The following is a 12,673-nucleotide window of genomic DNA, read 5'->3' as shown; positions in this document are numbered from 1 at the left end:
TCTGCCAATCAATCTGTCAATCATTGATGAAGAGTAAACAAAGGCCCAGCCGGCCGGGAAAGTTGCTTGTTTCAGAAGAACTGTTGACATGTTTTAGGAACACAGAGTTCAAAGCCACTTAGGACTTTAGATTGTTGTGCTGTTGGACTGGACTATCACACTATTATGTTAGATCCACTATGGACTGGACTCTCACTATTATGTTGGATCCACTATGGACTGGACTCTCACTATTATGTTAGATCCACTATGGACTGGACTCTCACTATTATGTTAGATCCACTATGGACTGGACTCTCACTATTATGTTAGATCCACTATGGACTGGACTCTCACTATTATGTTAGATCCACTATGGACTGGACTCTCACTATTATGTTGGATCCACTATGGACTGGACTCTCACTATTATGTTGGATCCACTATGGACTGGACTCTCACTATTATGTTAGATCCACTATGGACTGGACTCTCACTATTATGTTAGATCCACTATGGACTGGACTCTCACTATTATGTTAGATCCACTATGGACTGGACTCTCACTATTATGTTAGATCCACTATGGACTGGACTCTCACTATTATGTTAGATCCACTATGGACTGGACTCTCACTATTATGTTAGATCCACTATGGACTGGACTCACACTATTATGTTAGATCCATTATGGACTGGACTCTCACTATTATGTTAGATCCACTATGGACTGGACTCTCACTATTATGTTGGATCCACTATGGACTGGACTCTCACTATTATGTTAGATCCACTATGGACTGGACTCTCACTATTATGTTAGATCCAGTATGGACTGGACTCTCACACTATTATGTTAGATCCACTATGGACTGGACTCTCACTATTATGTTAGATCCACTATGGACTGGACTCTCACTATTATGTTAGATCCACTATGGACTGGACTCTCACTATTATGTTAGATCCACTATGGACTGGACTCTCACTATTATGTTGGATCCACTATGGACTGGACTCTCACACTATTATGTTAGATCCACTATGGACTGGACTCTCACTATTATGTTAGATCCACTATGGACTGGACTCTCACTATTATGTTAGATCCACTATGGACTGGACTCTCACACTATTATGTTAGATCCACTATGGACTGGACTCTCACTATTATGTTAGATCCACTATGGACTGGACTCTCACACTATTATGTTAGATCCACTATGGACTGGACTCTCACTATTATGTTAGATCCACTATGGACTGGACTCTCACACTATTATGTTAGATCCACTATGGACTGGACTCTCACTATTATGTTAGATCCACTATGGACTGGACTCTCACTATTATGTTAGATCCACTATGGACTGGACTCTCACACTATTATGCTAGATCCACTATGGACTGGACTCTCACTATTATGTTAGATCCACTATGGACTGGACTCTCACTATTATGTTAGATCCACTATGGACTGGACTCTCACACTATTATGTTAGATCCACTATGGACTGGACTCTCACACTATTATGCTAGATCCACTATGGACTGGACTCTCACTATTATGTTAGATCCACTAAGGACTGGACTCTCACACTATTATGTTAGATCCACTATGGACTGGACTCTCACACTATTATGTTAGATCCACTATGGACTGGACTCTCACACTATTATGTTAGATCCACTATGGACTGGACTCTCACTATTATGTTAGATCCACTATGGACTGGACTCTCACTATTATGTTAGATCCACTATGGACTGGACTCTCACACTATTATGCTAGATCCACTATGGACTGGACTCTCACTATTATGTTAGATCCACTATGGACTGGACTCTCACTATTATGTTAGATCCACTATGGACTGGACTCTCACACTATTATGTTAGATCCACTATGGACTGGACTCTCACTATTATGTTAGATCCACTATGGACTGGACTCTCACACTATTATGTTAGATCCACTATGGACTGGACTCTCACTATTATGTTAGATCCACTATGGACTGGACTCTCACTATTATGTTAGATCCACTATGGACTGGACTCTCACACTATTATGCTAGATCCACTATGGACTGGACTCTCACTATTATGTTAGATCCACTATGGACTGGACTCTCACTATTATGTTAGATCCACTATGGACTGGACTCTCACACTATTATGTTAGATCCACTATGGACTGGACTCTCACACTATTATGCTAGATCCACTATGGACTGGACTCTCACTATTATGTTAGATCCACTATGGACTGGACTCTCACTATTATGTTAGATCCACTATGGACTGGACTCTCACTATTATGTTAGATCCACTATGGACTGGACTCTCACTATTATGTTAGATCCACTATGGACTGGACTCTCACACTATTATGCTAGATCCACTCGACGTCCATTGCACCGGTCGCCCTTGAGGGGTCCTCTCCAAGGTTTCTCATTGTCCCATTGGGTTGAGTTTTTCCTTGGCCTGATGTGGGATCTGAGCCGAGGATGTGGTGGTTTGTGCAGCCCTTTGAGACACTTGTGATTTAGGACTACATAAGTAAAGATTGGTTGACTGACATCAGACCTGGCTTACCACCATCAGCAGAGTGCAGGAAGTCTGCTAACAGCTTCAGTATTTGTGGTCACATTCTAGACTTTTAGTATTTGTGGTCACATTCTAGACTTTTAGTATTTGTGGTCACATTCTAGACTTTTAGTATTTGTGGTCACATTCTAGACTTTTAGTATTTGTGGTCACATTCTAGACTTTTAGTATTTGTGGTCACATTCTAGACTTTTAGTATTTGTGGTCACATTCTAGACTTTTAGGCACCAGCAGATGGCGCAGTCGGACCTCTCATTGCATAACAAACAATATACATATTTTAGCAGATATTTCACTTAAATAAACAAAGTATTTCTTATACCTGGGACATAAGTCAATAATTATTTAATACTTACATTGCAATTCAAGTTGAAGTTGAAGTTCAATTTAATAAATAAATAAAGTTGTAATGAAGACATAGTTAAGCACTAAAGTATTTAATTCAGTGATCCTGATTTGTGTTCCTTTCATTACAATAATGATAACATGTGACATTTAAAACAAATAACAATGTTATTCCCTCTGAGGTTTGTGTTCCTTTCATTACAATAATGATAACATGTGACATTTAAAACAAATAACAATGTTATTCCCTCTGAGGTTTCAATCAAGGCTCAAGTTGTTGGCTTTTCTTCAACAGACATTTATTTCAGCCACGCCTTCTTCTCCTCCAAAATAATGCCGTCAGAACTAATGAATAAGAAAAACAGAACTTACAGTTAGTCCGACATGAAATAAAAGAAAACACATATATTTCACATGGATTATCAGAAAGAATCAGACCTCATAAAGTTTCTTTTCCAGCCAAGACTCCATGAACCTCTTCCATCGAATGCTTGCTGTGTCATGCTGCTTCCTTTATTCCCTCACATATTCATTGTCCCCCCAACAATGTCACCAAACCGGAACAAAAAATATATTCCTCTCCAATTAACATGGGTTTTGTAAGAAAAATCAAGTTAACATATACTTGCATGAAATGACCAAATACAATACATTTTTAATCACATTATATGTAAATATGAACTGAATATTTCGACATGATTGGCAACACTAAATGGTCCCTAGTGTGTGAATGTTGTCTATCTGTGTTGGCCCTGCGATGAGGTGGCCACTTGTCCAGGGTGTACCCCGCCTTCCGCCCAATTGTAGCTGAGATAGGCAACAGCGCCCCTCGCGACCCCAAAAGGGAATAAGCGGTAGGAAATGGATGGATGGATGGATATATGTATTTATTATAACCAACTATGAAATGATATAACATTTATACAACGTGCTTCTGTCAGCAGCTACAAACATTTTAATCTGATGAATATTTTAATCTGTCTGAAAACGAAATCAAAGTTTCATGTACAATTGGCAATAAAGGACATCAAAAGTAGCGTTTAAGCTATTTATTTTCATGATCTTTGACCCTCTGGAGTGAGTGCTCGTGACCTCATGAACGCGCACGTACGGGGTGACGCACATTACGCATGCGCGGACGCTCTCCAATTGTTTGCGCCGGCGTCTCCGATTAGCTTAAAGACTTGACTCTGAAAGTTGCTCCAAGGGGACAAAAGCCTCAAGCCGCGGACGTCCAGGCTGCGTTGCAAGTGCGCCGACCTGGACAGTGATGAACCGAAGCAGAAACCATGGAGGAGGTAAAGAATTTGACTTTTGAGCGCCGTCTTCACCTGTGCTAGCCAGGACGTCCTCCTTCGATGACGTCACTTTGACGCCGCTTTTCTAGCAATTAAAATGTCATTCATCGCCCACACGTGACGTCATCTTCAACACAACGGTTAATACTATTTCAGCTTATTGCTGTCTCTCCAGTGTGGACGGAAAACACCTAGCTACAACTTCTAAAACATGACGTCATCTTCAACACAATGGTTAATACTATTGGCAAACACCTAGCTACAACTTCTAAAACATGACGTCATCTTCAACACAATGGTTAATACTATTGGCAAACACCTACAACTTCTAAAACATGACGTCATCTTCAACACAATGGTTAATACTATTGGCAAACACCTACAACTTCTAAAATATGACGTCATCTTCAACACAATGGTTAATACTATTGACAAACACCTAGCTACAACTTCTAAAACATGACGTCATCTTCAACACAATGGTTAATACTATTGGCAAACACCTACAACTTCTAAAACATGACATCATCTTCAACACAATGGTTAATACTATTGGCAAACACCTACAACTTCTAAAACATGACGTCATCTTCAACACAATGGTTAATACTATTGGCAAACACCTAGCTACAACTTCTAAAACATGATGTCATCTTCAACACAATGGTTAATACTATTGGCAAACACCTACAACTTCTAAAACATGACGTCATCTTCAACACAATGGTTAATACTATTGGCAAACACCTACAACTTCTAAAACATGACGTCATCTTCAACACAATGGTTAATACTATTGGCAAACACCTACAACTTCTAAAACATGACGTCATCTTCAACACAATGGTTAATACTATTGGCAAACACCTACAACTTCTAAAACATGACGTCATCTTCAACACAATGGTTAATACTATTGGCAAACACCTAGCTACAACTTCTAAAACATGACGTCATCTTCAACACAATGGTTAATACTATTGGCAAACACCTACAACTTCTAAAACATGACGTCATCTTCAACACAATGGTTAATACTATTGGCAAACACCTAGCTACAACTTCTAAAACATGACGTCATCTTCAACACAATGGTTAATACTATTGGCAAACACCTAGCTACAACTTCTAAAACATGACGTCATCTTCAACACAATGGTTAATACTATTGGCAAACACCTACAACTTCTAAAACATGACGTCATCTTCAACACAATGGTTAATACTATTGGCAAACACCTACAACTTCTAAAACATGACGTCATCTTCAACACAATGGTTAATACTATTGGCAAACACCTACAACTTCTAAAACATGACGTCATCTTCAACACAATGGTTAATACTATTGGCAAACACCTAGCTACAACTTCTAAAACATGACGTCATCTTCAACACAATGGTTAATACTATTGGCAAACACCTACAACCTCTAAAACTGGCTCGCGTTAAGAGACAGTAGCATAGCAGGCCTAGGTATTCATTAAAAACAGGGCAGAGTTTGTTTTTTTCCAACAAGTATATTTCATACTTGTAACATTACACACAGTTTAAACAGTAACACTGTGTTGGAATATGAAAAAAACAAAACACGGTACTTAAATATTGATTCAAATAAAATCATTTGCTCATAAAAGTTAAATAAACTATGTGCTAATATGCAGTTTTTAAAGATCAAATGAAAATGTACTTTAAAAAAAATCACTGCATTTAAATGTTGAGTGAAAGAAAGGACAGATTTATATAAAAACATCCAAAGAGTGAGAACTTTTGGACGCCCCAGCATTCCTTTAAACATCAATTTGTGAGGCATCTTTATTTGATGTACATTGGAGCAGTTTTACATTTCTTTTTGTTTCACCAAATAAGCGTATGACACTTGCCACTTTGAAAAAGAGTGCATTTGTTACAAGAAAGTGTTCAATGACTCGCCATCACTTTTATTATGTGACATGAAATATGTGGCAAACAGGAAGTGCCCTCAAACCACAGAGCTGGTCTGATCTCAAGGTCAGGCGGTCAGCTACATTTGCATGAAATCAAGCCGTCATTGACCTTGACTCTTCCATTTTCTAATTGTCTGAATTGCCATGAATCTAAAAGTGGACTATTTGCTGCTTGTTGATTGGCTGACAGGCGGGCAAGAACATTTGCTTCCCAGGTGTGTTTAGTGAGAGAAATGACTGACTAAGTTGTCTCCATTGTTTGTTTTGGCCTTGACTCCGGCCTACAGACTACCAGAGGCTGATAGCACCATTAAAGTATTGTTTGTTTTGGCCTTTAATACCAGAGGCTGATAGCACCATTACAGTATTGTTTGTTTTGGCCTTTACTACCAGAGGCTGATAGCACCATTAAAGTATTGTTTGTTTTGGCCTTTACTACCAGAGGCTGATAGCACCATTACAGTATTGTTTGTTTTGGCCTTTAATACCAGAGGCTGATAGCACCATTACAGTATTGTTTGTTTTGGCCTTTACTACCAGAGGCTGATAGCACCATTACAGTATTGTTTGTTTTGGCCTTTAATACCAGAGGCTGATAGCACCATTACAGTATTGTTTGTTTTGGCCTTTACTACCAGAGGCTGATAGCACCATTACAGTATTGTTTGTTTTGGCCTTTAATACCGGAGGCTGATAGCACCATTACAGTATTGTTTGTTTTGGCCTTTAATACCGGAGGCTGATAGCACCATTACAGTATTGTTTGTTTTGGCCTTTACTACCAGAGGCTGATAGCACCATTACAGTATTGTTTGTTTTGGCCTTTACTACCAGAGGCTGATAGCACCATTACAGTATTGTTTGTTTTGGCCTTTACTACCGGAGGCTGATAGCACCATTACAGTATTGTTTGTTTTGGCCTTTACTACCAGAGGCTGATAGCACCATTACAGTATTGTTTGTTTTGGCCTTTACTACCAGAGGCTGATAGCACCATTACAGTATTGTTTGTTTTGGCCTTTACTACCAGAGGCTGATAGCACCATTACAGTATTGTTTGTTTTGGCCTTTAATACCGGAGGCTGATAGCACCATTACAGTATTGTTTGTTTTGGCCTTTACTACCAGAGGCTGATAGCACCATTACAGTATTGTTTGTTTTGGCCTTTACTACCAGAGGCTGATAGCACCATTACAGTATTGTTTGTTTTGGCCTTTACTACCGGAGGCTGATAGCACCATTACAGTATTGTTTGTTTTGGCCTTTACTACCAGAGGCTGATAGCACCATTACAGTATTGTTTGTTTTGGCCTTTACTACCAGAGGCTGATAGCACCATTACAGTATTGTTTGTTTTGGCCTTTACTACCAGAGGCTGATAGCACCATTACAGTATTGTTTGTTTTGGCCTTTACTACCAGAGGCTGATAGCACCATTACAGTATTGTTTGTTTTGGCCTTTACTACCAGAGGCTGATAGCACCATTACAGTATTGTTTGTTTTGGCCTTTACTACCAGAGGCTGATAGCACCATTAAAGTATTGTTTGTTTTGGCCTTTACTACCAGAGGCTGATAGCACCATTACAGTATTGTTTGTTTTGGCCTTTAATACCGGAGGCTGATAGCACCATTACAGTATTGTTTGTTTTGGCCTTTACTACCAGAGGCTGATAGCACCATTACAGTATTGTTTGTTTTGGCCTTTAATACCGGAGGCTGATAGCACCATTACAGTATTGTTTGTTTTGGCCTTTACTACCAGAGGCTGATAGCACCATTACAGTATTGTTTGTTTTGGCCTTTACTACCGGAGGCTGATAGCACCATTACAGTATTGTTTGTTTTGGCCTTTACTACCGGAGGCTGATAGCACCATTACAGTATTGTTTGTTTTGGCCTTTACTACCAGAGGCTGATAGCACCATTACAGTATTGTTTGTTTTGGCCTTTACTACCAGAGGCTGATAGCACCATTACAGTATTGTTTGTTTTGGCCTTTACTACCAGAGGCTGATAGCACCATTACAGTATTGTTTGTTTTGGCCTTTACTACCAGAGGCTGATAGCACCATTACAGTATTGTTTGTTTTGGCCTTTACTACCAGAGGCTGATAGCACCATTAAAGTATTGTTTGTTTTGGCCTTTACCACCAGAGGCTGATAGCACCATTACAGTATTGTTTGTTTTGGCCTTTACTACCAGAGGCTGATAGCACCATTACAGTATTGTTTGTTTTGGCCTTTACTACCAGAGGCTGATAGCACCATTAAAGTATTGTTTGTTTTGGCCTTTACTACCAGAGGCTGATAGCACCATTACAGTATTGTTTGTTTTGGCCTTTACTACCAGAGGCTGATAGCACCATTACAGTATTGTTTGTTTTGGCCTTTACTACCAGAGGCTGATAGCACCATTACAGTATTGTTTGTTTTGGCCTTTACTACCAGAGGCTGATAGCACCATTACAGTATTGTTTGTTTTGGCCTTTAATACCAGAGGCTGATAGCACCATTACAGTATTGTTTGTTTTGGCCTTTACTACCAGAGGCTGATAGCACCATTACAGTATTGTTTGTTTTGGCCTTTACTACCGGAGGCTGATAGCACCATTACAGTATTGTTTGTTTTGGCCTTTACTACCAGAGGCTGATAGCACCATTACAGTATTGTTTGTTTTGGCCTTTACTACCAGAGGCTGATAGCACCATTACAGTATTGTTTGTTTTGGCCTTTACTACCAGAGGCTGATAGCACCATTACAGTATTGTTTGTTTTGGCCTTTACTACCAGAGGCTGATAGCACCATTAAAGTATTGTTTGTTTTGGCCTTTACTACCAGAGGCTGATAGCACCATTACAGTATTGTTTGTTTTGGCCTTTACTACCGGAGGCTGATAGCACCATTACAGTATTGTTTGTTTTGGCCTTTAATACCAGAGGCTGATAGCACCATTACAGTATTGTTTGTTTTGGCCTTTACTACCGGAGGCTGATAGCACCATTACAGTATTGTTTGTTTTGGCCTTTACTACCAGAGGCTGATAGCACCATTACAGTATTGTTTGTTTTGGCCTTTACTACCAGAGGCTGATAGCACCATTAAAGTATTGTTTGTTTTGGCCTTTACTACCAGAGGCTGATAGCACCATTAAAGTATTGTTTGTTTTGGCCTTTACCACCAGAGGCTGATAGCACCATTACAGTATTGTTTGTTTTGGCCTTTACTACCGGAGGCTGATAGCACCATTACAGTATTGTTTGTTTTGGCCTTTACTACCGGAGGCTGATAGCACCATTACAGTATTGTTTGTTTTGGCCTTTAATACCAGAGGCTGATAGCACCATTACAGTATTGTTTGTTTTGGCCTTTACTACCGGAGGCTGATAGCACCATTACAGTATTGTTTGTTTTGGCCTTTACTACCAGAGGCTGATAGCACCATTACAGTATTGTTTGTTTTGGCCTTTACTACCAGAGGCTGATAGCACCATTACAGTATTTCATTGATAGATTGTTCGGCGCACCGCTAGACGGAGCCTGCTTACCACACTTTGGGAAACACCACTCTCCAAATTGCTCAGTTTTGACTAACCACTAAGACTTCTCGGCAGACTGCACACATCTGGCATTAGGAGGTGAAATAACATAATATGTGAGATCACATTTTACAACTGTCTGCATGACTTTATTGACAACAAATGCATCCGTTATTGAGGTTTACTAATCCATTCTGTGCGACTGCGATGCATCCAAAAGGGATTATTTCCTTTTCTCTGCTGTATTTCCCTCTTTCCTGTCATGTGTGAACATTTCTTGCAAGATATGGTAAGTGCAAGTGTGCCTAAACCCACAAAAAAAATGTGAATTGATCAAATAAGAAGTTAAAGATCTATAACCAATATAAATGATATATAACAGTGATGAGCTTTATTTACTGTAACCCAAATCTAAGATGTGGACCTTTGGTACGTTGCATTGCTTTTAGTGTCGTTATTAATCTGACTTGCTGGTGATATCACCAAATCATACCTTGCTTGCATTTTGGCCTCAGTCTGGATACTTTGGATGTTTTTACTTAGACATTAGGTCAGTTAGAGGGGGAGGAGCTCTGCTTCAAACTATGAGTAAACACAAAAAAAGTAGGAAACAAGTGTTATTTTCATCTAATCTCAGCAAATACCGATTAAAGATAACTGCGCTAAAACTCCCGATGGTTATTGTTAGTGTTTTAAATTAAAACATTTGGAAAACCATGATTTGATGAACTGACAGACTGACTGGTGCCAGCTCGCTAGCTTAAATGCTAACATGAAAACAAGAGACATTAACGTCTTTCTCCGTTAAGAAATGACATCCACCAGTCTAAATTTGCAACCAAGCTTTTTAATTCTGCGCATTGAATGAACCAAAACCTGCGAGTATTCGAAAAAAAGCGAGGAATGTTTTGATGGCTAGGATGGTAGAGCGGCCGACCAGCAACTTGAGGGTTCCTGGCTCGAACCCAGCCTCCACCATCCTCGTGTTTGCTGTTGTCTTTCTGGGTAAGACACATGACTTACTTTGCCCCCCATGGAGCTTAGTGATGTCACGTGAAATATAATTCTCTTCACTTGATACATCTTCAAGTGCTAGAATACAAACTGATAATTACAACCAAATTTAGGCCATTAAAATGGATCAAGTAGTATGACCTAAAATTAGTTCTGTCAAAATGCTAAATAGTGTGTCTTTTTATTGGAGTTATGTCAATGAAAAATGAGTTGGTTGGTCCCTAGTCCTCGTGTAAGTACTTTTTGAGCAAAGTCAACAATACTGTCATAATAATGGACATTTCCTGTCAGAATCATACATACTTGATTGAAATGAGCTACATGTTCTAATAACAGCAACAGGCTGCGTTTTTATTGCTGCGTCTGAAATGATCGGTGAGTGCAGGTGTACCTAATCTTGTGACCTGGCCTAACCTTTGTTACATCACTCTCTCTCTTTCTCAGGCGAGTGCAATCAAGTTCCAAGCTCTGAGAGCCAAGTTTCAGGAGGAGGCTCTCCTGGTTCAAAGTAAAAGCACTCGACCAGCTGTAGCCCAGAAACCCAAAAACCTTCCCCCTGCCCCCGGGGGCCACTGCAGTTCTCTGGTCAACAGTGTCAATGTGGCCACAGAGAACAAGAGCAACATGCTTCCCAGGCTCATCTTCAGAGATGGACTGCGGGCTTCTGGCGGAAGGCGGCCCATTTCTTTTCCACATCAGGAGACCTGCCCTCCTTCCCCGCCCCATAGCGGGGAGCGCAGGACAGGCCAGGGCCTGAAAGAAGGAGAAGAAGAAGAACTGGAGACGGTGAAAGAAGTGTTCTCACAAAGCAAAGTCAAAAAGAAGAATGTGCTGCTTCCTTTCAAGTCCAAAGTGTCCAAGTTAAACCCAGAAAAGGTGGAGGAGCCCGCGTACACCCACTTGAGCACCAGACCCTCCAGTGCTCCTGGCGAGCTAACCTCCGGGGAGACCGAGACCTCGGTGGACGCTGTTTGCCATTCAGATGTCTCGGTCACACCCCCGTCAGCAGAGACCAGCCTGGGCTTCATGAGCACCATGGAGAGGGCAAAGAAGAAGTTCTCCCGCCGGCAGATGTTGATCTCCAGCAAAACCAAGAGTCTGCGTTCGCCTTCACCTGTCCTCCTTCCACCCCTGGCTTGCATCTCTGCTCGTCCTTTCTCCAGAGTCAACAGTTGGCCTCCAAGTGGGTCTCACTTGTATAAATGCCTCCATGCTGTTTCTCCAACCATGCTTTGTGTCTCCCAAGAGCCTGCTGCCGTCCTCAAGCATCCTTCCTGCTGGCCTCCTCCCAAGAAGACCCTGCCTGACTTGTGCTCGCTGGCGCTGAAGCCATCCAAGCCCCCCAGGCCTCCATTGGTGGATCTCAGCCCTCTGGTCAAAGGTGCCTCCTTTTTCTTCTCACACTTACTTTGGACACACTCTATTCACTATTCACGCACCCTCCTTCCTGCTGCAGCAAGAAGACATTGGCTCTTGGCCTTGAAGGATGAGACTTTGAAGTGCTTTTATCTCTGATTAGTTACATTTACTCAAAGTCAGCTTCCAAGAAAGCATTATAAGGAGCAGGACATCTAACTGTAGTCCAGCAGTCCTTGGCCTTTTGGACCTACAAATATTGATCATCTTAGTCTTGTCTTTGACGTGTTCATCATAAAGATTAGGACATACATTATTCTATTCTAAAGCCTTTAGTTTAGGTCAGGGGTGTCCAAAGTGTGGCCCAGGGGCCGTTTGCGGCCCGCAGCACATCATTCTAGAAATACTAAAATATATAACAATAAAAAGTGGAATAAAAGAGCAAATTGGCGAAATGCAACGAGAAAAAGTTGCATTGTTGACTCTAATAACACCATTTTTTCAATAATTTCTCAAAAAATAATAATCAATGTTATAGATTATTGATTGATTTAAGGACAAAAAGGACATAAATACAACAAACA

General features: G+C 40.6%; 1 protein-coding gene across 27 annotated transcripts in view; it reads left to right on the top strand.

The window, feature by feature from the left end:
• Positions 1-4,045: 4,045 nt before the first annotated feature.
• LOC133552029 (uncharacterized) overlaps positions 4,046-12,673 on the top strand; it is a 57,065-nt gene continuing 48,437 nt past the window's right edge. For 18 of the 27 annotated variants that reach the window (XM_061899284.1, XM_061899280.1, XM_061899304.1 and 15 more), the window contains exons 1-3: positions 4,046-4,232; positions 11,178-11,916; positions 11,980-12,114. In XM_061899284.1, the coding sequence (XP_061755268.1) occupies positions 4,224-4,232; positions 11,178-11,916; positions 11,980-12,114 (883 nt within the window). In that variant the 5' untranslated portion in view covers positions 4,046-4,223. The remainder of the gene's footprint in view (positions 4,233-11,177; positions 11,917-11,979; positions 12,115-12,673) is intronic. The other 9 variants (XM_061899294.1, XM_061899307.1, XM_061899306.1 and 6 more) reach the window with 1 other exon arrangement.

Source organism: Nerophis ophidion, linkage group LG04 (genome assembly GCF_033978795.1).
Source record: "Nerophis ophidion isolate RoL-2023_Sa linkage group LG04, RoL_Noph_v1.0, whole genome shotgun sequence".
Lineage (NCBI taxonomy): Eukaryota > Metazoa > Chordata > Actinopteri > Syngnathiformes > Syngnathidae > Nerophis > Nerophis ophidion.
The sequence above is the reverse complement of the archived record's forward strand: the minus strand, read 5'-3'. Positions and strand labels throughout refer to the sequence as shown.